Source organism: Ylistrum balloti, unplaced genomic scaffold (assembly GCF_031769215.1).
Source record: "Ylistrum balloti isolate Yb309-2 unplaced genomic scaffold, AGI_CSIRO_Ybal_v1 Utg370148, whole genome shotgun sequence".
NCBI classification, from domain to species: domain Eukaryota; kingdom Metazoa; phylum Mollusca; class Bivalvia; order Pectinida; family Pectinidae; genus Ylistrum; species Ylistrum balloti.
Window position 1 is genome coordinate 177,699 of NW_026782150.1, and position 27,702 is coordinate 205,400.

The window sequence follows — 27,702 nt, forward strand, 5'->3', positions numbered from 1 at the left end:
TGTTTGTGTCTTAAATAACAAGCTTATAACAAGGAGTCCTACTGATTCCTTTCAACTGGAATTATGTCTCGTTGTATGTCGCCTCTCTGTACACTGAGTGACTGTTCCCAATGTCACGAAATTCAGCAACTGGAAAAGTCAAGAAAACAATACAAAAAATTGTACAAATGACACACAAGCACTCTTAAATACAAATTTAGAGTTACATACAGTAGGGACAATGAATTACAATGTATCACTCAGAACCGTGGCAATGTTCGAATGAAGTAAAACGTGACGTAATTAACAAATATAAAGAAGAAATAAATATTGAACAAATCAAATGCTGTAACCCTTTCTCGCCTAAAGAACACTTTACTACAATTTCCAAATGAAATGTAATCCATTCTCTCATATGCCAGTTATGACAGGGAAATTGCAATGCAACTTAGTGTGAATTAAGGAAATTAAAAAGTAACAACGGAATGACATGGGTTACATTATCCGGAAGTAAACCGAAACAAAATATATCACGTTGCTTTCATCAAGTAAATACATAAATCATATACTTTGGTATGCTGCAATATTCCCAGGTCACGTGTTCGTCTGTCGTATAACACCACGGTTGTGTGTGGCTGTAGGCGTTGCTACCCGGATTCCTACAGTAGTTGACCTCCCCACTAAGGAGAGTGCTGTAGTTGTTGAGGTGAGGGTACTGGGAGGTCCATCGCTGACACACTCTCCCCGAAACTGTACGACCCCAGTTGCCTTTGTAGTCTGTTCCAGACTGGGTCTGTTTACAACCTACAACCACACACAGGTTTTAAAGCTCAAATAACACAATATACCAACATCAGGATACCAACAAACCAAAATAATAATATGTTAAATAAAAGACCCGGAGTTGTCGTTCGTTGTGTTATTGATATCACCGCTCTGCCCAAGATACATGTAAGTTATTGCCCTGATTTGGACTTGTATTATATGATAATTAATATCAGAATCGATTTGTTAAGTTTAAATTGCTTCCAAAAGCAAAATATTATAACTTGAAAATATTTAAATTGCATAACAATATATTATCATTGATAATCGCGAGATAACGCTCTGGACAGAAAGCCCGTGAAGAGAGTTGCCGTGTGTTTTCCCCATTTAAAGTTACAAGTAATTTATAATCATTATATTGAAAAAAATAATTTGAAATAAGGATCAAATTTTGTCGAATTCGTGTTTAATCTTGTTCTACGAAATGATTGATAGGTGGAAATCTAATTGATTATAGTACTAGTGGATTATAATACAAGTTCATCAGTTCATCAGTTTATTTACTTTAAACCTTACGGATTATCAGTACAGTGCATATATTTACAGTGCAAGTACAAACACAACAACAAACATAGGAAATACATAGCACACAGCACACACAAACCACGTACACAGGATCAAAGTGTAGAGAATAAGTCCATATATCTAACTCAACACATATAAATTAAATTAATGTCTTAAACAGTATTTATTCTCCTTTTGTTACTAATACTTATAAATTTTCCTAAATTCAACAGATCTTTAGTATTTTCTGTTTCCAAAAGTTGTATAAATTTTGCCATACTTGGTTTCATATAGTAATACTTTTTAATAAAACGTTTCCTTATATCTTTATAATGTTCGCATTTTAAAATAAAGTGATACTCATCTTCAATATCGCCACTCGTACAAAAGTTGCAAACTCTATCAATTATTTCAACGTTATTGTATCTACCGGTTTCAATATACAATTTGTGCGATGATAATCTAATTTTTGCAATTTCTTTGATATTTTGTGAACCAATAGATTTTGTTAAATACTGTTAAAGACAAAATTTACCACTTATTTATATTTATACAATGAACACTTTGAAGACAACTCAATCAAACCCATACATTCTTGCTGAAATACATCACAAATCCTACATTTAATTACATTTAGAATAAAAGCTTCATTACTAAAATAACTACTGTCCCACAAATATCCTAAACCCATTTTAAATAACTCGTCCTTTACACTATTTGTCCATTCACTCCCCCTATCAAGCATTTCTTTATAACACGACTTAAGAATACAATTTTCTGAATTTCTTAGTTTAATCCAATATTAAAAAATTCTAAAATTTTCGAATTATGCTTAAAGGTAACCTGCCCCATTCTTGATATATCATTACGTTTGGTGTACTTTTCTTAACCCCTAAGATTCTCTTGCAAACATTTACATGTAACTTTTCTTTTCTATATCTGACGCCTTATGAAAACCCCAAACTTCAGATCCATAGTTCAGTATGCTACATGCGAAAGTGTCAGAAACGCTAAGTTGAGTTTCAATATTGAAATAATTTTTCTTACAAATGTTTGTTATACCAAATAATGCCTTCTTTCCTTGCTCAGCTATTTTCTGTTGCGTCAAATTTCATCATTTTTCCAAGATAATTAAAACTATCAACATTTTTCAACAAACTACCATTATAAAACCATTTATCTGTCTCCTTCAACTTACCACCATTTCTGAAAACCATCACTTTAGTTTTGTCAACATTTACAGTTAAATTCCATTTATAAGTATATTGTAATAATGAATCCAACATTTTTTGCAACCCTTCTGCCGATTCAGCTAATAATATCATATCATCTGCATACATTAATAAAAATAGATTAATAGTTTGAAGTTAATTGAAGGACAATGTTCTGTTAAAAAGTGCATCTCACAATCGTTAATATATAAGGAAAATGAAATCGGCGACATTATTTCGCCTTGAAACAATCCTTTCTTACAACTGATGAAATCGGACAAAGAATCATTAAATTTAACACAACATTTTATATCATTGTACAAGGCACCTTATAATATTCAACATTTTACCCTCCACATCTTCTTTAATAAGCTTGTACCATAAATTTTGCCTATTTACATAATCAAACGCTTTCTTATAATCTGTGGATTTCGTAAACAAGCTTTGTCCACGAAACCATGTACCAATGAAAATGCGTGTTTTCTTAAACCAGGAAAATTGAGCCTTACGAAAATATATGATTGAAAATTTTGCCATTTTCGTTGATTGGCTAATTTGTTTTCGATGAAACGTCTGACTATTAGTTTCATAGAAGGTTAAAAAAAGTACCATCATGTCAACACAATCATAATCCAAACTCAAAATCAATAAAACTAGGGCCAAATATGAAAAAAGAAAGATTTAATCGGAGACTGCTGAAAACGTACAAGAAGAATAGGAGATACATGCTTACTATATCCTGCTTTCAGTAAGAATGTACCTTGTCATTCTGTCAATAACATGATTTCCAACTTAATTAACAGTAATTCAAATGATTCGACACTTACGCAATATTTCAACTTTTTTTATTAAGATAATTATCATAAAATCAGAAAACATGTTTTGGAATTAGTATCTGCATGTGGTATATTTGATGTCTATCAACTCAAAATAGTTTATTCACACGAGTACGAATATTAGTATCGGTGCTGGATTTAACTTACCCGTATTTGATGGAGCAGCTGTATTGTACACAGATGTTCCTGCAAGGTAAAGTAGACTTTCAAAGAAAGCAAACATACGAATTGGAATGTCAATTCTGCACTTGTTTGGAAAGCTTATGATAGATCTGTTTGAGCAATTCAAATCCATCTAATTCTTTACAATATTTCTGTTATAAAATTTATAATTTACAGGTTTTTTAAGTAACACTTTATCTAAATCCTGTCTGGATCTATTTTCCGACAATCTTTTTATCATTCTTCTTTACCTAATAAAGCATTTTAGTCGTGTAATTAAATAAATTGACATCGAAACTGTATTTTGTATTGTCTGTATTATTTTTGTATTAATGTTGCATGTTAGATTGTCATTTATCATGTATATTAAACATACATATATCTAAATTAATGTCGATGAATAATAGTTACTACATCCAAGTATATTCTTGTATGTTAATGTATACTATAATTTTAGTTGTTCTGAAAATGAGACAAAAGAAATATAATTTAAGTTATGCTCGTCAATTAAATCTTTGTAATACAGCTCTAAATTTATAGAATTTCACATTAAAAAATTCTCAGAAATTTTCAACTATCACGTTGTTTTCCTATCATAATATCAGAATAATTATAATCTGATTTAATCAGACCAGGTCTACAACAAAAGCTATAGTTGCTCCAGATTGAACAAAATACACTTACTTCGTGTAAAGCAAATTTCAAAATATCCACCACAGCCATGGTCAGTCCAAAGGCTGTTTCCGGACCGTCCAAAGCTAAAACCACTCTTACAATCGGCCGTGCTTGTCTGTCTAGTCAGTCCTATAAACGTTATGTACCTTGCGTCTTCCACGTGACATAGCTTGAAAGTGTTACCTGAACTGGAACATGGGATTTCTGAACTCGCCTCGCAAACTGGCTTTTCACCCACACACAAACCAATGTCAACGGAATAATCACCTCAGCCACACACACAAACCAATGTCAACGAAGTAATTACAACACCCACACACAAACCAATGTCAACGAAATAATCACCTCACACACACACAAACCAATGTCAACGAAATAATTAGCTCACACACACACAAACCAATGTCAACGTCACACACACACAAACCAATGTCAACGAAATAATTATATCACACACACACAAACCAATGTCAACGAAATAATTATATCACCCACACACAAACCAATGTCAACGAAGTAATTACATCAGCCACACACACAAACCAATGTCAACGAAATAATTACCTCAGCCACACACACAAACCAATGTCAAATTCAAACAAATAAAAAACTCAGACCCACACACAAACCAATGTCAACGAAATACTCTCCTCACACACACACAAACCAATGTCAACGAAATAATTATATCACCCACACACAAACCAATGTCAACGAAATAATCTCCTCACCCACACACAAACCAATGTCAACGAAATAATCTCCTCACCCACACACAAACCAATGTCAACGAAATAATCACCTCACACACACACAAACCAATGTCAACGAAATAATCTCCTCACCCACACACAAACCAATGTTATATCACCCACACACAAACCAATGTCAACGGAATAATCACCTCAGCCACACACACAAACCAATGTCAACGAAATAATTATATCACACACACACAAACCAATGTCAACGAAATAATTACATCACCCACACACAAACCAATGTCAACGAAATAATCACCTCACACACACACAAACCAATGTCAACGAAATAATTACATCACCCACACACAAACCAATGTCAACGAAATAATTATATCACCCACACACAAACCAATGTCAACGAAATAATTACAACACCCACACACAAACCAATGTCAACGAAATAATTATATCACACACACACAAACCAATGTCAACGAAATAATCACCTCACACACACACACAAACCAATGTCAACGGAATAATCACCTCACACACACACACACAAACCAATGTCAACGGAATAATCACCTCACACACACACAAACCAATGTCAAAGAAATAATTATATCACCCACACACAAACCAATGTCAACGAAATAATCTCCCCCACACACACAAACCAATGTCAACGAAATAATCTCCTCACACACAAACCAATGTCAACGAAATAATTACATCACCCACACACAAACCAATGTCAACGAAATAATTATATCACCCACACACAAACCAATGTCAACGAAATAATCTCCTCACCCACACACACACCAATGTCAACGAAATAATCACCTCACACACACACACAAACAAATGTCAACGGAATAATCACCTCACACACACAGAAACCAATGTCAACGAAATAATCACCTCAGCCATACACAAACCAATGTCAACGAAATAATCTCCTCACCCACAGACAAACCAATGTCAACGAAATAATCACCTCAGCCACACACAAACCAATGTCACCGAAATAGTCTCCTCACCCACAGACAAACCAATGTCAACGAAATAATCACCAATGTCAACGAAGTAATTACAACACCCACACACAAACCAATGTCAACGAAATAATCTCCTCACACACACACAAACCAATGTCAACGAAATAATTATATCACCCACACACAAACAAATGTCAACGAAATAATCACCTCTCACACACACAAACCAATGTCAACGAAATAATTATATCACACACACACAAACCAATGTCAACGAAATAATTATATCACACACACACAAACCAATGTCAACGAAATAATTACATCACCCACACACAAACCAATGTCAACGAAATAATCACCTCACCCACACACAAACCAATGTCAACGAAATAATTACATCACCCACACACAAACCAATGTCAACGAAATAATATTATCACACACACACAAACCAATGTCAACGAAATAATTATATCACCCACACACAAACCAATGTCAACGAAATAATCTCCTCACACACACACAAACCAATGTCAACGAAATAATTACATCACCCACACACAAACCAATGTCAACGAAATAATCTCCTCACACACACACACACAAACCAATGTCAACGAAATAATTACAACACCCACACACAAACCAATGTCAACGAAATAATCACCTCAGCCACACACACAAACCAATGTCAACGAAATAATTATATCACACACACACAAACCAATGTCAACGAAATAATTTCCTCACACACACAAACCAATGTCAACGAAGTAATTACATCACACACACACAAACCAATGTCAACGAAATAATCTCCTCACACACACACAAACCAATGTCAACGAAATAATCACCTCACACACACACACCAATGTCAACGAAATAATCACCTCACCCACAGACAAACCAATGTCAACGAAATAATCACCTTCGCCACACACAAACCAATGTCAACGAAATAATCACCTCAGCCACACACAAACCAATGTCAACGAAATAATCACCTCACACACACACAAACCAATGTCAACGAAATAATACATCACACACACACAAACCATCACCACACACACAAACCAATGTCAACGAAGTAATTACAACACCCACACACATGCCAATGTCAACGAAATAATCACCTCACACACACACAAACCAATGTCAACGAAATAATCTCCTCACCCACACACAAACCAATGTCAACGAAATAATTATATCACCCACACACAAACCAATGTCAACGAAATAATCCTCTCACACACACACAAACCTCTCACACACACACAAACCAATGTCAACGAAATAATTACATCACCCACACACAAACCAATGTCAACGAAATAATCACCTCAGCCACACACACAAACCAATGTCAACGAAATAATTACATTATATCACACACACACAAACCAATGTGAAAGAAATAATTACATCACCCACACACAAACCAATGTCAACGAAATAATCTCCTCACACACACACAAACCAATGTCAACGAAATAATCACCTCACACACACACAAACCAATGTCAACGAAATAATTATATCACCCACACACAAACCAATGTCAACGAAATAATTACATCACCCACACACAAACCAATGTCAACGAAATAATCTCCTCACCCACACACAAACCAATGTCAACGAAATAATTATATCACCCACACACAAACCAATGTCAACGAAATAATCACATCACACACACACAAACCAATGTCAACGAAATAATTACAACACCCACACACAAACCAATGTCAACGAAATAATTACATCACCCACACACAAACCAATGTCAACGAAATAATTACAACACCCACACACAAACCAATGTCAACGAAATAATCTCCCCCCACACACACAAACCAATGTCAACGAAATAATCTCCTCACACACACAGAAAAACCAATGTCAACGAAGTAATTACATCACACACACACAAACCAATGTCAACGAAATAATTACATCACCCACACACAAACCAATGTCAACGAAATAATCTCCTCACGCAAATAATCACCTCAGCCACACACACAAACCAATGTCAACGAAATAATTATATCACACACACACAAACCAATGTCAACGAAATAATTATATCACCCACACACAAACCAATGTCAACGAAATAATCTCCTCACCCACACACAAACCAATGTCAACGAAATAATTATATCACCCACACACAAACCAATGTCAACGAAATAATCACCTCACACACACACACAAACCAATTTCAACGAAATAATTATATCACCCACACACAAACCAATGTCAACGAAATAATCACCTCAGCCACACACACAAACCAATGTCAACGAAATAATTACAACACCCACACACAAACCAATGTCAACGAAATAATTACATCACACACACACAAACCAATGTCAACGAAATAATTACATCACCCACACACAAACCAATGTCAACGAAATAATCTCCTCACACACACACAAACCAATGTCAACGAAATAATCCTCTCACACACCCATAAACCAATATCAACGAAAAAATTACATCACACACAGAAAAACCAATGTCAACGTAGTAATTACCTCACCCACACACAAACCAATGTCAACGAAATAATCTCCTAACCCACAAACAAACCAATGTCAACGAAATAATCTCCTCACCCACACACAAACCAATGTCAACGAAATAATAACATCACCCACACACAAACCAATGTCAACGAAATAATTATATCACACACACACAAACCAATGTCAACGAAATAATCACCTCAGCCACACACACAAACCAATGTCAACGAAATAATTACATCACCCACACACAAACCAATGTCAACGAAATAATCTCCTCACACACACACAAACCAATGTCAACGAAATAATTATATCACCCACACACAAACCAATGTCAACGAAATAATCACCTCAGCCACACACACAAACCAATGTCAACGAAATAATTACATCACCCACACACAAACCAATGTCAACGAAATAATCTCCTCACACACACACACACCAATGTCAACGAAATAATCACCTCACACACACACACAAACCAATTTCAACGAAATAATTATATCACCCACACACAAACCAATGTCAACCCACACACAAACCAATGTCAACGAAATAATCTCCTCACCCACAGACAAACCAATGTCAACGAAATAATTACAACACCCACACACAAACCAATGTCAACGAAATAATCACCTCAGCCACACACACAAACCAATGTCAACGAAATAATTACAACACCCACACACAAACCAATGTCAACGAAATAATCACCTCACACACACACAAACCAATGTCAACGAAATAATTATATCACACACACACAAACCAATGTCAACGAAATAATCACCTCACCCACACACAAACCAATGTCAACGAAATAATCTCCTCTCCTCACACACACACAAACCAATGTCAACGAAATAATTACATCACCCACACACAAACCAATGTCAACGAAATAATCTCCTCACACACACACAAACCAATGTCAACGAAATAATTATATCACCCACACACAAACCAATGTCAACGGAATAATCACCTCAGCCACACACACAAACCAATGTCAACGAAATAATTACATCACCCACACACAAACCAATGTCAACGAAATAATTATATCACCCACACACAAACCAATGTCAACGAAATAATCACCTCACACACACACAAACCAATGTCAACGAAATAATTACATCACCCACACACAAACCAATGTCAACGAAATAATTACATCACCCACACACAAACCAATGTCAACGAAATAATTATATCACCCACACACAAACCAATGTCAACGAAATAATCACCTCACATACACACACAAACCAATGTCAACGGAATAATCTCCTCACACACACACAAACCAATATCAACGAAATAATCACCTTAGCCACACACAAAGCAATGTCAACGAAATAATTACATCACCCACACACAAACCAATGTCAACGAAATAATCACCACACACACACACACAAACCAATGTCAACGAAATAATTACATCACCCACACACAAACCAATGTCAACGAAATAATTACATCACACACACACAAACCAATGTCACATCACACACACACACAAACCAATGTCAACGAAATAATTATATCACTCACACACACAAACCAATGTCAACGAAATAATTATATCACACACACACAAACCAATGTCAACGAAATAATCACCTCACACACACACACAAACCAATGTCAACGGAATAATCACCTCACACACACACAAACCAATGTCAACGTCAACGAAATAATCACACACACACACACACACACACACAAACCAATCAACACCCACACACAATAATACTCACACACACACAAACCAATGTCAACGAAATAATTATATCACCCACACACAAACCAATGTCAACGAAATAATCACCTCACACACACACACAAACCAATGTCAACGAAATAATTATATCACCCACACACAAACCAATGTCAACGAAATAATCACCTCAGCCACACACACAAACCAATGTCAACGAAATAATCACCTCACACACACACAAACCAATGTCAACGAAATAATCACCTAAGCCACACACACAAACCAATGTCAACGAAACAATCTCCTCACACACACACAAACCAATGTCAACGAAATAATCTCCCCCACACACACAAACCAATGTCAACAGAATATATTAATTACCTCACACACACACAAACCAATGTCAACGAAATAATTATATCACCCACACACAAACCAATGTCAACGAAATAATCACCTCAGCCACACACACAAACCAATGTCAACGAAATAATTACAACACCCACACACAAACCAATGTCAACGAAATAATCACCTCAGCCACACACACAAACCAATGTCAACGAAATAATTATATCACACACACACAAACCAATGTCAACGAAATAATTACATCACCCACACACAAACCAATGTCAACGAAATAATTATATCACCCACACACAAACCAATGTCAACGAAATAATCCTCTCACACACACACAAACCAATATCAACGAAATAATTACATCACACACAGAAAAACCAATGTCAACGAAATAATTACATCACCCACACACAAACCAATGTCAACGAAATAATTACATCACCCACACACAAACCAATGTCAACGAAATAATCTCCTCACACACACACAAACCAATGTCAACGAAGTAATTACATCACACACACACAAACCAATGTCAACGAAATAATCACCTCACACACACACAAACCAATGTCAACGAAATAATTATATCACCCACACACAAACCAATTTCAACGAAATAATCACCTCAGCCACACACACAAACCAATGTCAACGAAGTAATTACAACACCCACACTCAAACGAATGTCAACGAAATAATCACCTCAGCCACACACACAAACCAATGTCAACGAAATAATTATATCACACACACACAAACCAATGTCAACGAAATAATCACCTCAGCCACACACACAAACCAATGTCAACGAAATAATTATATCACACACACACAAACCAATGTCAACGAAATAATACCATCACGAAATCATCACACACACACAAACCAATGTCAACGAAATAATCACCTCAGCCACACACACAAACCAATGTCAACGAAATAATTATATCACACACACAAACCAATGTCAACGAAATAATTATATCACACACACACAAACCAATGTCAACGAAATAATTACATCACCCACACACAAACCAATGTCAACGAAATAATCACCTCAGCCACACACAAACCAATGTCAACGAAGTAATTACCTCACCCACACACAAACCAATGTCAACGAAATAATCTCCTCACCCAAAAACAAACCAATGTCAACGAAATAATCTCCTCACCCACACACAAACCAATGTCAACGAAATAATCACCTCACACACACACAAACCAATGTCAACGAAATAATCACCTCACCCACACACAAACCAATGTCAACGAAATAATCTCCTCACACACACACAAACCAATGTCAACGAAGTAATTACATCACACACACACAAACCAATGTCAACGAAATAATCTCCTCACACACACACAAACCAATGTCAACGAAATAATTACAACACCCACACACAAACCAATGTCAACGAAATAATCACCTCAGCCACACACAAACCAATGTCAACGAAGTAATTACAACACCCACACACAAACCAATGTCAACGAAATAATCACCTCAGCCACACACACAAACCAATGTCAACGAAATAATTATATCACACACACACAAACCAATGTCAACGAAATAATCTCCTCACCCACACACATGCCAATGTCAACGAAATAATCACCTCACACACACACACAAACCAATGTCAACGAAATAATTATATCACCCACACACAAACCAATGTCAACGAAATAATTACATCACCCACACACAAACCAATGTCAACGAAATAATCACCTCACACACACACACAAACCAATGTCAACGAAATAATTACATCACACACACACAAACCAATGTCAACGAAATAATCTCCTCACACACACACAAACCAATGTCAACGAAATAATCTCCTCACCCACACACAAACCAATGTCAACGAAATAATTATATCACCAACACAAACCAATGTCAACGAAATAATTATATCACCCACACACAAACCAATGTCAACGAAATAATAACACACATCACAACACACACACAAACCAATGTCAACGAAATAATACATCTCACACACACACAAACCAATGTCAACACACACACACACGAAATAATTACTCACACACACACAAACCAATGACATCACACACACACAAACCAATGTCAACGAAATAATTACATCACCCACACACAAACCAATGTCAACGAAGTAATTACCTCACCCACACACAAACCAATGTCAACGAAATAATCACCTCAGCCACACACAAACCAATGTCAACGAAATAATTACATCACCCACACACAAACCAATGTCAACGAAATAATTATATCACACACACACACAAACCAATGTCAACGAAGTAATTACATCACACACACACAAACCAATGTCAACGAAGTAATTACCTCACACACACACAAACCAATGTCAACGAAATAATTATATCACACACACACAAACAAATGTCAACGAAATAATTATATCACCCACACACAAACCAATGTCAACGAAATAATCACCTCACACACACACAAACCAATGTCAACGAAATAATTACAACACCCACACACAAACCAATGTCAACGGAATAATCTCCTCACACACACACAAACCAATGTCAACGAAATAATTATATCACACACACAAACCAATGTCAACGAAATAATTATATCACACACACACAAACCAATGTCAACGAAATAATTACATCACCCACACACAAACCAATGTCAACGAAATAATCTCCTCACACACACACAAACCAATGTCAACGAAATAATCACCTCAGCCACACACACAAACCAATGTCAACGAAATAATTACAACACCCACACACAAACCAATGTCAACGAAATAATCACCTCAGCCACACACACAAACCAATGTCAACAAAGAAATTACAACACCCACAAACAAACCAATGTCAACGAAATAATCACCTCAGCCACACACACAAACCAATGTCAACGAAATAATTATATCACACACACAAACCAATGTCAACGAAATAATTATATCACACACACACAAGAGTCATCCTTGACTTGGTACACCTCCACATCATGTCGATCGTCCCTCAGACCGTTACAGTTCCCACAAATACCCGTGAAGGAATCGCCAAAATGACTGGGCACTCTGACCCAAGCGTTAGACTCGCCATCAAACTCCACAACCAGACCGCACTTACTAGCAAACCGTACATAGGTCCCACTCAGGACCACCTGGAACCTGGCACTGTGATATGGTAAATACGTCAGCTCTCCGTCAATCTGGCAACATGAACTGATATTTAGTGATTATATTTCAATCATGATGTATTTATTATCGAAACATGTGATTCAAAGTTAAAAAGTTCAATAGAAAACATCAAGAAAATACTGACGTGTCATAATCGTAATCCAACCAGGAGAATTATGAAGAAAGAGAGAATTACACGGTGCGCGTTATACATAGGTATTACGCTACCTCTACTTACAAACACATTCTTTTGTTGATGCAATCGAATAACTTTTCCAAACATCTTCACATCCACAAGCCTAGTGTATGACACTTTAGAGTTAGATCCCCTTTGTTCGTTTTTCACCTCCACAGTGTACTCACATGGATCTCCAAACTTTTTATATTCAGATAGCAGGTATTTGCAAGTCCCCATGAAATCAATCTGCTCCCCGTCGAATGTTGTATAATGGGGGTCGCCACTTACTAAACAGTTACATGTAGCTACAAATAGAAACATTTGTTTGATAACAGCTTTAAAATCCATTTTTCCTTATACGAAATGAGAACCAGACATAAAAAAAAAAAAACCAAAACAAAACAATTACAGTGAAACCTCACCTAACGACCACCTCAAAATTACGACCACTCCGCTATACGGGCACTTTTTTTCAGTCCCGTTTTTTTCCACTATATATCTTTAAATTGGTCGCTTCAGTAATACGACCACCCCGCCATTCCCTATTACGACCACTTCCTACGGTCCCAACGACCACTAATTAACGATAATTGACCAATTTCCGACCAGTGATTGAAGTTTACCTGGCGGGCAGTGAACCGCGAGCATGTGTGTCGTTCTCGACCATTGTTTTCGTCACGGGTTACCGAACCTGTCACCAGGTGGGGGTACACGAAGTAAACATCATTATCGGATTAACTTGTGTGAAGCTTCATGCCAGACACGTTTTAATAGCGATCTATTGTTTGTTAATTAGAAATTGATAAATCGGTAGTTCTGCTGTTCAACATCATGGAAGCCCTGCCTACCCAAAGGTTAAATATGTAGTCGTTTCGGCCGATATTCCCTTGTTCGCACGCGCTCACGTTGTCGAGGGTTTTTAACTGTTTTTGTAGCGATATTACACTCTCGACATCGTTTGAACAATAAAAAAAATATGTATATGTTCAAATTTTTTTACGACATATTTTCACTGTCAAAAAACTTTATCAAGCAATGACGAAACCACGTAAACGAAACGAGCTATCGCGATCGCTAACAAGGACTCCGTAGCTCTTCGCAACATTGTGCACTGGACTCTTTTTTTTAAGTAAAAAGACAATTTTTGTACTGTGTGATACACTGTGAAAGTTAATGTTTTTACGAATTTATGTGAAAAATGAAGCGTTGAAAGACTTTATAGGGACTTCATTAATGTTACAAAACTGAGTAAATGTGTTTGTAAATTTATTTGAAAAAATTGAAAAATTAACGTTAAATTCCTATTGAACTTAAAATTGATGGTTTGTTTTCTTTTATTCAATGGTTACAATAGGAAATATACATGTATACTATGATATAAACTAAGGAATATACGCATGTAAATTCTTTTGTCTATTCACCAATTTTATCTTTTCTACATCCATTTTATAAAATTCAACATTTTATATACAGTTTAGTTATAATTGTTGAATTATATACATGTACATTACTTAATGATATATATACTCTTTATTTTAAACAGAGTTACGGTTCTTTGTGGTCAATCTGATCCACCTCACTATTAAGACCACCTCGCTATTAAGACCACTTTTTTCCAGTCCCCAAAGTGGTCTTAATAGCTAGGTTTCACTTATTAGATAACTCAAATGGTTTATATAATATGGTAATTAATAAAACTGTTTCCTACTTGTTTATCGATGTGACCAAATACAGCGATGGACATGGACATCTCCTTATGACGAGTACAACTATCACAATTTATTAGCAGTGATGTCATTATATGGATAAATACATTACGTGATTGAAAATAGGTTAGGGTTAATGTTAAATGGCACAATATTTTTGCTTATCACGCATGACCATTATGACTTATTGTGACGTCAGATTTAGATAATACAAATGATGTCCACCTTCAGAAATACGATTGTGACGCAATAATGGAGACCATAGATAAATAAGAAAGACGTAAAAATGTTTGTCCGAATTATCGATCAGGTGATAAAAAACAAGAAACTACCGACATGTCAACATATTCGTGACCCAAACTAAAAGGTAATAAAACTAGGGAAAAACATGAACAAAAGAAATATTTACACCTGCAAAATTACAAGGAAAATATGACCAGATGCTTTGGAAGAATAAGCGTTTTCTGCATCATCGATGAATCTGGCCGTATAAGTCAAATGAGAACGTGGTATAAATCAACAAACAAAAACAAAATCTTAGACCCTTCTCAAAGACCACATGTTAAATGGAAAGTCATTAAAGAAGGTCATACTGAGAGCAACGAAAGGGACATTCATGATAGAACTTTTTGTTGATATAGAAGATTTGAAGGTTTAAGGATAAAAATGTGAAGAAACAATAATGCAAAAATAAAACAAAACTGGTAATCGAATTGAAAATGAAGGCAAATTGACAGTGCTTTATCATCTTATAATAACCACTTACCTAGACCTCTAAATCGCCACGCCCCCGTAGCCCATAATCCGGTAGTAAAGGCTATGTTGGTTATTGTTTTTGGACTTGGATCTTGCCATTTAATTACTTTTACCCAGCCTTCAGATGTGTTTCTGTGAAGGACGATCAGACCATCATCCCAGCTTATATGGAATGTTTTGAACTTCGAACAGTTGAGGAGAGCACCATTATGCGAAGCTTTAGGCTTTCCATCTTTACTTGTACGAATAACAGACTTGGTATTACTCCACCCACCTATGATCACCTCGTACATGCGCTGATCGTTTGAAATCAGCGCCACGTGTGCATCGTTACATGCTTTCACATGGAAGACAATAGAATTATCCGCATCCGGTTGGAAACCGTAATCTGTCAATTTTGTGTATGTAAAATGTGGTGGATTTTGCTGCTTTGTCACTAGTTCAATCATGGTGCCTAAAACATGAACGTTTAGAAAATGAATTGGCTAATATTCTCATTCATTTAACACAAGTAATTTCGGTACGATCTATCAAACGTTTTTGTTGAGATGGACGACATTTTAGGGAATTTAAATAAATCAAGCATCATAATGAATTGCTCTTAACAATCAGTAATTTCCATCTTTTAGCATACTGCGTCAACCATACATATCATTCTCTAAGATTTCATACCAACACATTCCCGCGTGTTGCATGTATCTTCCTGGACGATATCTTCCGGACAACTTGGTTCTAATTGACTATCACAGAGCCGATGACGTCTTCTAGTTCCGCCTCCGCATTCCACAGAACATGTACTCCATGTCGACCAATCAGTTTCCGATAAATCTTTATTTGATCGATGAAAATAAATCTTCAATTAGCTTCTGATATATATGATGTTAACGGTATACATATTAGATATATTAGACAAAATATTTAAAAAAAAAATTAAATTAAACTGGACAGGAAACTGATTAGCTGCAAGATAGTAACTTTATTTGTCAAAAATATTAACCTTTTTTCTCTTGTCCCAAATATTGTATAGGTTATATTTTTTATGTTCTAAGTATTCACTGATTTACCATAAAAAGAGTAAAATCAGTTACTTCTAATCGCGAGGGCGGTCAATTTTACATTTTTCACGAGTGCGCAGGGATACCCTATCTATGATATTTGTCGCACCTTATCTTGATGTCAGTTTAATTACGCTACTCTTTCTATATCTGACTGCGTGCTCTATTTTCATTACTTCACCGGTTATGTAGTTTCACATGTAAGACAAAGACCCTCATTTAATTAAACTTTATGTAAGTAGATATAACATATGGAACTCTAATAATTAAATTCCGACCGATCAGAAGCAACACATTGGAGTTTCCTATAGAAATATGAGGCTATCTCTTCCACAAATATCGTTCCTGAAGTCCGAAGTTCCCATGGGAGAAATGATGTTTTTGTGATATGATTTGTTAAACCTAAATGAATAAATCGAAACATGTTACCATTTTAGATAATTTCACCGTAAGACCTCATATGTCAATGTAACATTGTAATAAATGGTATTTTAAAAACACCTGGACATGTATTTGTCGGAGTACATTCTTTTATATCCTCATCCTCTCCTGGACAATCTTTTCCACCATGTTCCGGTTTGGGGTTCACGCACAACCGATCTCTGATTTGAACTCCATTTTTCATAATACCTGACTTTAGACAAGTCTCGGAGCATGCAGTCCAGTCTCCCCATGAGCCCCAATTCCCGTTAACTGAAAAAAAATACTTTAATAAATTCTTTTGAAGAACGCATTACGATTAATGTTTTTTTTTTTTTTTTTCAAATTAAAATGTTGGTCTCAATTATTATTGACTGGTAAAGTAAAATGAAGGAGGTGGAGCTAACATCTCATAGCATACATTCAGTTATATGTCATGTTTTAAAACACCTGGACATGGATTAGTCGGAGAACATTCTTTCATATCCTCATCCTTTCCTGGACAATCCTTCCCACCATGTTCCGGTTTTGGGTTTACGCACGACCGGATCCTGATTTGAACCCCGTTTTTTATAAAACCTGACTTCACACAAGTCACAGAGCATGCAGTCCACTCTCCCCAGGAGCCCCAGTTTCCGTCAACTGAAAAACATGGATAAATATAACTATACTGAAGAAAGGAGAAGGCATTGAGATTGATGATTTCAAAGTAAGACATAAACATCAAATGTTTAAAAAATGATAAAATAATAAGAGAAAAATGTTTGGTTTTACAATAAACGTATTTGACACTATGATCCTTAAATGAAATGTATCAGCGGGAGAGTGGTTTGAGAACATTCCACAACATAAGTGACACATTTTAAACATATGTCGTTTGTAGTGTCGAGGTGCCAATTGAGAATCATACTAAGGAAAAATGGGGTTTTTTTTTGCATTTTTTCGAACAGGTTTATAACTGTGGGAAAGGAAAGCAGGTTTATTGTATATTTTTGATGTACGCCATTTCTACATGTTCACGTGTCAAGTGTTGATTTAAAGTGGTCTCTGTATCATCTTTGATTAAAACCATTTTACAAGACTGAATCCAGTTTACTATTTGCTAATTGAATTATATCAGCACTCTCTCAAAATAGAATGGGCATATAAGAATGGAAGGAAGGCGAAATTGATAACACGCTTGCTTTTTATGTTCGCTTCACTGATTAGACACGATAATATTTAGTTTTACTGATTTTTTGAGTTTTCCAAAAGTCACCAGAATGTTAAATGTAAATCAATTGATATGTTACAATATTGGTGTAAAATATAATCTAAAGCAAAAGAAGCGATAACGACGTGAAACGTTGTTGATAGTGAAAATTCATGCATTGGATCTTTTCACTAAATGCTCTGTAAAACAGATAACCGTGAATGAATTAATACAAAACTACAAACAGAATTCATTTCAAAATAAAGGCAGCAAAAACGTTCAATTAAGAAATGCTTTTCAATTGTAGATTAAAAGACTTAATGTTGCTTAAAACATGGATGTTAAGAGAGCAAATAACAAAATTATTCTTGAAACGAGACAGAGTATTTTAGTATGTGATAAATTATTAACAATTATTAAGATACATTGAATAACATATAGTCTGATCGGGTACATTTAGGTACATTATAAATCTAAAACACCTGGACATGGACTTGTCGGAAAACATTTTTTCATATTCTCTTCCTCTCCAGGACAATATTTTCCTCCATGTTCCGGTTTGGGATTCACGCATGACCGGTTCCTGATTTGAACTCCGCGTGCTATAAAACCTGATTTCAGACAAGGCACAGAGCATGCAGTCCACTCTCCCCAGGACGCCCAATTACCATCAACTGCAAAATTGATAAATACATGAAACTAGATACTATAGTGAAGACGGAGAATGCATTATGAAATAAACATTTCAAATTAATACATTGTAATTAATTATTCTAAAACTTAGTTAAACTCTTTTTTGATACATTCAGGTACATGATATTTTCAAAACACCTGGACATGGGTTAGTTGGAAAACATTCTTTTATATCTTCATCCTCTCCTAAACAATATTTGCCATCGTGTTCCGGTTTTGGGTTTACGCAGGACCGGTTCCTCGTTTGAACTCCGTTTGTTTTAAAACCTGACTTCACACAAGTCACAGAGCATGCAGTCCATCCTCCCCAGGAGCCCCAGTTTCCGTCAACTGAAAAACATGGATAGGTATAATTATACCGAAGAAAGGAGAAGGCACTGGGATTGATGATTTTCAAACCAATGCATAGTTATCAATACAAAAGCGACTAAATGATAAAGTAGAAAGTAGATAACCTTGAATTAGTACAAAACGACAGTGAGTAAGAAAATGTAGTCTGACCGGATACATTAAGTATATAATATTTTTAAAACACCTGGACATGGATTCGTCGGAGAACATTCTTTCATATCCTCATCCTTTCCTGGACAATCCTTCCCACCATGTTCCGGTTTTGGGTTTACGCAGGACCGGTTCCTCGTTTGAACTCCGTTTGTTTTAAAACCTGACTTCAGACAAGTCACAGAACATGCAGTCCATCCTCCCCAGGAGCCCCAGTTTCCGTCAACTAAAAAACATGGATAAATATAACTATACTGAAGAAAGGAGAAGGCATTGAGATTTATACTTTTCATATTAATACATAGAAACGGATGATCTTAAACAAAGCAAAGCAATTAATGATAAAGGGGGAAATGGGTTTATAATAAATGTACTTGGTAAAGCGTTTTCGCTATCTAGATTGATAATTTTAAACATGTATATTTTCTAGTGCCAAGATGCCAATTCAGCATCATACTAAGTAAAGCTGAGTTTCGCCTTTTTTGAACAGGTTTAGGATTATGGGAAAGAAGGTTTATTGCATATCTTTAATATATATCATTTCTTTATGTTAACGTTTCAAGTAAAACTTGCTATCTCAAATAGTTGATAAAACTATTGTATTTATTGCTTTTTGTTGTCTTGGTTGTTGTTTAACGGAAAATGTTTTCTTTCAATTATTGTAGTAAGCTTGATTGTACTTCTTTAATAAAGCCGAAAGAACCTCTGAAGGCGTAACAACTTTGTGCTCATTTGTACTATTTCAGAAAGGACGCAGTAACACAAAGCTCATACAGACGACCTGAGTTGAATTGCCTGATCACACACGATATTGTTTAACAGACTTCTTGCGTTTTCTCAAGATTTTCCATGCGATTTAAATTGCAATATACTAAACAAAAAAAGAAAGGTAACACTACATTATTCTGTGATTAATTAATAAACCCCTTCATAAATCCTTACCAATCATGTACGAATAAAGTAATTGATCAATTCTGATAAAACTGCAGTCATGGTTCATTATAAAACTTTGCGTTCAGTTGATTTTATTCGACTGTAAAGGACGTTGGGGTCAGTTTCAAAGGTAACACCATTAGTAACGGGTATGGCCACCGTTTGCGAAGTAAACAGCATTGCAGCGTCGTCGCATGGAACTCGTAAACCGGCGGATATTTCGAGGAGAGATGTTGTTCCATTCAGCGATCAAGGCTTGGGTCAGCTCCTGCAAGTTTGAAGGCTGGTTTTGACGTTCTCTAACGCGTCGCCCAAGAACGTCCCAGACATGCTCAATTGGTGACAAATCAGGTGATTTAGATGGCCAATCTATACCTGTACGTTATTCTGCTGCAAGAAAGTTCTGCTGACGCGACTGGTGTGCGCTGGTGCGTTATCCTGTTGAAAATTAAATTGCCATTTAACACAACAAGCCTGGTACGAGTCCCCCCACAAATACCACCCCAAACCATTACACTTCCGCCGCCAAAGCGGTCCCGTTCTGCGACGCAGCAGTTCGCAAAACGCTCTCCTCGTCGCCTCCACACTCTGCGCCTTCCGTCACCGTGTTGCAGACAAAACCTGGACTCATCTGAAAACAGAACATTGTTCCATTGTCGGAAGGCCCAACGACAGTGAACACGGGTCCAGTTACGCCGATTATTACGGTGACGTTGCAACAAATTGGGTCCAGTGTAGGGACGCCGCGCTTTCAATTGGTAGGCCCTCAACCTGTTGCGGACTGTTTGGGGAGACACACGACGCCCAAACAATGTTCTTGTAGTCTCTACTGCGGTTACGAATGGATTGCGCAAGTGTATCAATCGTATACGACGGTCATCCCATGCGGTCGTTTTACGGGGTCGGCCGCTTCGGGGACGATCGGATGTTGTCCCAGTTTGGTTTAAATGACTTACTAACTGGCAAATTGTCATAACACTGCAACCAAAATGCCGTGCAACTCGACGGCGAGACTCCCCAGCCTGGATTATGCCTACAGCCCTTTCTCTCTGTACTTGTGACAGCCGGGGCATTATGATAAAATTGATAGATAGCAAGATTCGGTGATTTCTAAGTCCTAAGGATCTAAGGAACAGTTGTCAGTTTGAATGTTTATGAAATTCAAGCGAAGATACAAGTTAGTCGCAGAAAACCTCGTGCAGCTTATTCGCTAATACAGACTTTCACGCCGGAATGATTTTGGTAACCCCCTTGGATTTTGTAATGTAAAACATTACCATTTTCTAATATTGCACAAACGTCATTTTGTTTTCATTCGTTTACAGATAATCGCCAAGGAAACATGTTAACCTTTCTTTTTTTTGTTGAGTATATAAGCGACGTAAAATTATTTATCTAGTGAATACATCTTTTTTGTTTTCTTCTTTCTTTAGTTTTCTTTAGTCATCATTAGCTATAGCCAAACTACAGACATCCTCGTTATATCGGATCTTTGTAACAGAGGGCCCATTTAATTACACAATGTTTATAAAGCCAATAAAATATGTGTTTGATCAACACAAATTATTTACCCGGACAAAATTTGGATGGAGTACATTCTTTCGTCTCACTTGTGGGTCCCTCGCATTGTTTACCGCCATATTGTGAAGGCGGATTGGAACAGTTCCGATGTCGGGACGTTGTACCAACGTCTTCTCCCGTGTTCTTACAGGATATTGAACAATGACTCCATTCAATCCAATCAGACCACTGACCATCAACTATAAAATGTAACGAAATCAAAATGGCAGTTCGAATCTATGCTACAAAGAACGTCAAATACTGAGACAAACTGGCGGCGATTGACTTACTTAATAATGCGCAAAACCGAACAAAAGCATGCAATAACTTGTGATGTGTCAACCGAATGTCCTTTCGTCAGTGAATGTTGACTATGACCAATACAATAAACTATAATCATGTAGATGGTTTCAGATGAATGTGTTAACCAAGTAACAGCCTGTTTATTTCAAGACTTCACTCACTTACATTAAATATTTCATTTTCGTGAAACCTGATCACCATGCTGAACTCATTGATACGTTTTCTTAATTAATTAACTTTTTATCGAATCTGAATAATGGATTGAATTATTGTGGAATAGTGATTCATTAGCAGAATGTGATTTCAATGAAAATTGATGTATTAAAATTAATTAATTTAAAGCAATGGTCATCAAACAAATATCAATACTTGAAAAATCGAATGTAGTAATTATTGTGGGGTCCATTTCATTTCGTTGTAGTGATGATTATGGGGGTTGACTTTTTTTATTTTGCAGTAATGATTTTTTGGATTGATTTCTTTTACTGCTCCAATTCTAAGTCTCACTTGGACAAAATATCGTTGGTTGACAGGAGCTGGTCTCAGCGTCGTTGCCGACGCAGATGTCGCCGTCGAAAGCAGGTGCAGGATTCGTACAAGTGCGACGTCTGGTACGTGAGCCCCTTGGGGTAGGATGACCTTTTCGTCTGCATGTTGCTGAACAAGGTTCCCAACTCTGCCATTTTGACCAATTGCCATCCACTGAAACATGACGTCATTATCGATATGTCTATGGCGTTTTAAATACAACATAAACAAGGTCGTTATTATGATAGTGTTGAGACAGAATAAATAACCGTTTGTTATAAATATATTGTGACTGTTACTACGTCTTTCCTATATTCCCTGTGGCGGGCCACTGATCGTCATCCACTGTCTTACTCTGACTTCAGCTAAAATTAGGAGTTTGGTAAACAATGTTTGTTTTGTCTCTTTTGTTTTTACTGTTTTGTCCTCAGGGCGAACTGAAAGTTGTTTGTTGATATTGTGTGGTCACATGGGTGTGCTGATGTAATTAATAAGATGCAAGATTCGGTCACGTCTCATCAAAAAGACATAATAACTATAAAAAGGAAAAATAGATGAAGAAACACCAGGAAAAGATAATAATAAAAAAAATACAATATATCATCAGAGACCACGTCATTGTTTATAACAAAATCATAGACTGTAACTCTTCGTGGGTACACGTGATGGATGACCACTAGAAACTAAGGAAAATCAAAGAATTCCACTGGATAAATGGGGGTAGGTTAGGGGTGGATGTCATATACAGAAAGCAGGCGGTTGCAATCAGGCCTGGTTGTTCAAAGGTTAGTTAGAGTTGACCAGTGGATAGTGGAAAATTCTGATTGCTGCCACTGAAGAAACAAAAGTGATAAATTAGCGCTAAAACCATATCAAGCTATCTGTCTCAATAAACCTACAGCTGTGAAATGAGAAAAAAATTGTTCCAATTTTGTGTGATGCATTTTTGAAAATTTTTACTAACCACTGGTTGTCTTCGAACAACTTGGGCCAGATGAATCTACTTAGACTACCTGCAGTATAGGAGTGCTTTTTAACAATTTAATACCTGACCTTACACCTTTGTAATTACGTCGAAATGTAATCCACTGTTATTTCTCAGTCATATGCATATTTTAAGAAACAATCGTTGTCGAAAGCTTGCAAATAATGTTCAATCACTTTTAAGGATAAACCTTCCAAAATGAGGAGAAATTCTTGTTTAAAATCAATAGGATTAGGAAAAATACATGGAAGTACAAAGATAATTTTCTCTCCGTTTTTATGTTTTCTACTTGGATGTATTTGCAGCTGTGATCTTGACTTCCAAGCTTCTGAACATTTGTAAATCATCGTATCTTTACCTATTTTACTTTTCATAATATTGTTGTTAATCAATACATTAAGTGTTAATGTATAATAACCAGCACTGATGTCCATGTAGAATATATTCAAATCGCAATACCTTCCAGCCAAATTATATGAGATATTGTCATCAAATATAACACAAGAATACAGAGTTAAATCAACCTGGACTTTGAATAAGTTCATTTGACACAGATGTGAATGGTACTTAAGAAAGACCGACCTGGAGCTGGCATTGCGCAATCTTCGTTCTTTCTTCCGTCGGCATCATTATCTGTTGATGTAGATTGTTACAAAAGGTCATTAAGGGGTATAGACACAGGACCTCTCAGATATGATTTAAACAACCGAGTTTTTAGAAACAATTCCGCAAATACACGTGTATTAAACCAATACATTTGTAAATACATTTTTGTAGCCGACACTTAAAATCGTCGTTATGCTAATGCTTGCAACATTTGTAAGTACCTTTTTGGTCCAGGACACACAATTCTTCATCAATTAGACCATCACAGTCGTTGTCCAGCCCATCTCCAACAACAGAGGGGGTCGGCTCACAGGGCTAAGAATCAAAACTTAAAATATACAGTTGCAATATTCATAATTCATGCATAATAGACCTACTACAAGAAACAAAAATACAATTTCAGAAGTAATACATCACTTCCTTACAAAGAGAAACTGAAAACTGTAAGACAAATGGCGGGAAATGGGTAAAAAAACACAAACACGCGGCATTGAATTGAAATCTTGTATTGTTTATACTAAAGAAAATCTTGATACCTGATAAATTTTAAACTTGACTGCATCTAATTCATTTGACTACTTAACAGGAAGTCAAAGTGTTTTTTTAATAATTAGTGAATGAAAACGGAATATCGCTTAATTCTCTCAATACATACCGTATTGATGGGAGCCATTCTCATTCCTGTAGGGAATCCATATGATTCCATAGTAGCTCTTCCATATAGATAACCGCCAAATATGCAGATAGGTGAAACGTGACGGACGTTATGGGAACCTTCGGGAATGGATATGTAGCCTCCGACATACTCTGTTCCTGATATCTGAGTAAATCGGACATTCGAAGGAAACGGTTTTCCATTAAGTCTTAGTCCTGATCTATCTTTTGACTTGACGATGAATAAGAAATAATTTAAAAAGGAGCCAAACGAGTATTTCGGTGTAGCAAATGTGTAATCGGAGGCAAATTGTTCAACAGGAGGAATGATGATCATGCTGGGATCTGAGGGTTCGAAGCGCGAAGTCTGACTCTGAACAAATTGAGCAACAAAGATGGCTTTATTGGCCGTAACAAGACAGTAAGCATGGGAAGGGATATTTTGTTGCGCGACATCTCCGGCCTTTTCTATAATTATTGTATCCAAATATCCACCGGTTATGTGAATCTCGGTGTTATCCTCACTTGCAACAAACCGGAAGAAGTCTCCTACTGTTCGGCGGGGAATCGGAACAGTAACGAACTTTTTCCCCCAAGAAGTCACTGGCATCAAATGTTCTACGATATGATCACTGCTGAATCCGCGACCGATCTTTGTTTTCTTATTTCCACTGAATACCGAAACGGGTTTATCTGAAGTCACACGACTTCCGCTTAAGTCGCCTTTACTAACCAGCTGAAAGGTATCTAATCTATCCAAACTAATATGAATTTCGTCTCCTTTACGATAATAATATCTGTCCCACCGTACCGTATAGTTGCCAAGAGCCTCACCTAAACGGATAGTAACAGCAGTGTTGTTTTCGACCCCGACAATTAACAGTTCACACTGATCTGAAGGAGGGTAGTAAGTCAGGATGTAATAATCAGTACCCAACACATCAACTGGTAAACCTAGAAATGCGTCACAGGAGAATTTTTCCTTGTTCACACCATATATCACAATTTCGTCATTGGATTTCACCAAAACTCCTTTTGTGTCGATAGATGATCCTACCACTCTGATATCATTATGAAAATGAACCTGTTTTACCATACCGTATGATACATTGAAGCGATGATGTATCTCTGCTGATTCAAAGTGTGGAGCAGTTATATCTACACTAACATTTGCCCGTCTCATCGTCGTAACAAACAGCTCAACGTCTATGTCCTGTCCAAGGTTTTCCATATAACCAATGATGAACTCTGTTCCTCGATTATCCGGAGCGTCTGTATTAAAACATTGTTTAAAACATTTATATAAATGCAATATTTCCCTTTATCAAACACTATCAAGCGAATCCCATTACTACGGCTTAAAATACCAAGTGGTTTAATTAGACTTTTTGACATATAACATTATTACTACCATAGATATGACATTGTATGAATAACATCCTTGGCGACACTGCTAATTTAGAAACAGCAAAGGCTCTTCATCTAATAACTGCAAATATGAACAATTGCATTCGTTAAATTTCACAATGTTACAGTTTTGCTATCATATCGATGTCAACGTTAAACCCCAACTAATCCCCGTAAATGTGTTAGGGTCGTTATGGTAGTTACTATTTTAATCTTTTGATAACGATAACTTCCAAAGAAGGCACATCTGAATCATTTTTACTTTGTTGACAATCCTGGCAAGCGAACGATATCAGAATAAAGGTTTAAGAAAATTACACTGCATTACATGTATGTTAAAAAGAAATAATACAATGTTAAATGGAATCAATATTAAAGATATGAATATCTGAAATGTACATTCTTTGAGATAGCAGATAGTAGACACTGCTGGTGGACTTTTATGCTTCGGGGTTTGCCCTAACAT

General features: G+C 36.3%; 1 protein-coding gene across 1 annotated transcript; it reads right to left on the reverse strand.

Annotated features, from left to right (window-relative positions):
- Window positions 1-122: 122 nt before the first annotated feature.
- LOC132550773 (uncharacterized) lies at window positions 123-27,702 on the reverse strand. The gene is made up of 19 exons (XM_060214860.1): window positions 27,636-27,702; window positions 25,831-27,101; window positions 25,397-25,490; window positions 25,152-25,202; window positions 23,564-23,758; window positions 22,765-22,953; window positions 20,295-20,486; window positions 19,898-20,089; window positions 19,549-19,740; window positions 18,325-18,516; window positions 17,980-18,147; window positions 17,072-17,227; window positions 16,410-16,853; window positions 13,998-14,242; window positions 13,549-13,791; window positions 4,202-4,418; window positions 3,503-3,541; window positions 549-783; window positions 123-129 (listed from the first exon to the last, which is right to left on the reverse strand). Exons 1-19 carry the CDS (start codon window positions 27,700-27,702, stop codon window positions 123-125), a joined length of 4,389 nt encoding a protein of 1,462 aa, XP_060070843.1.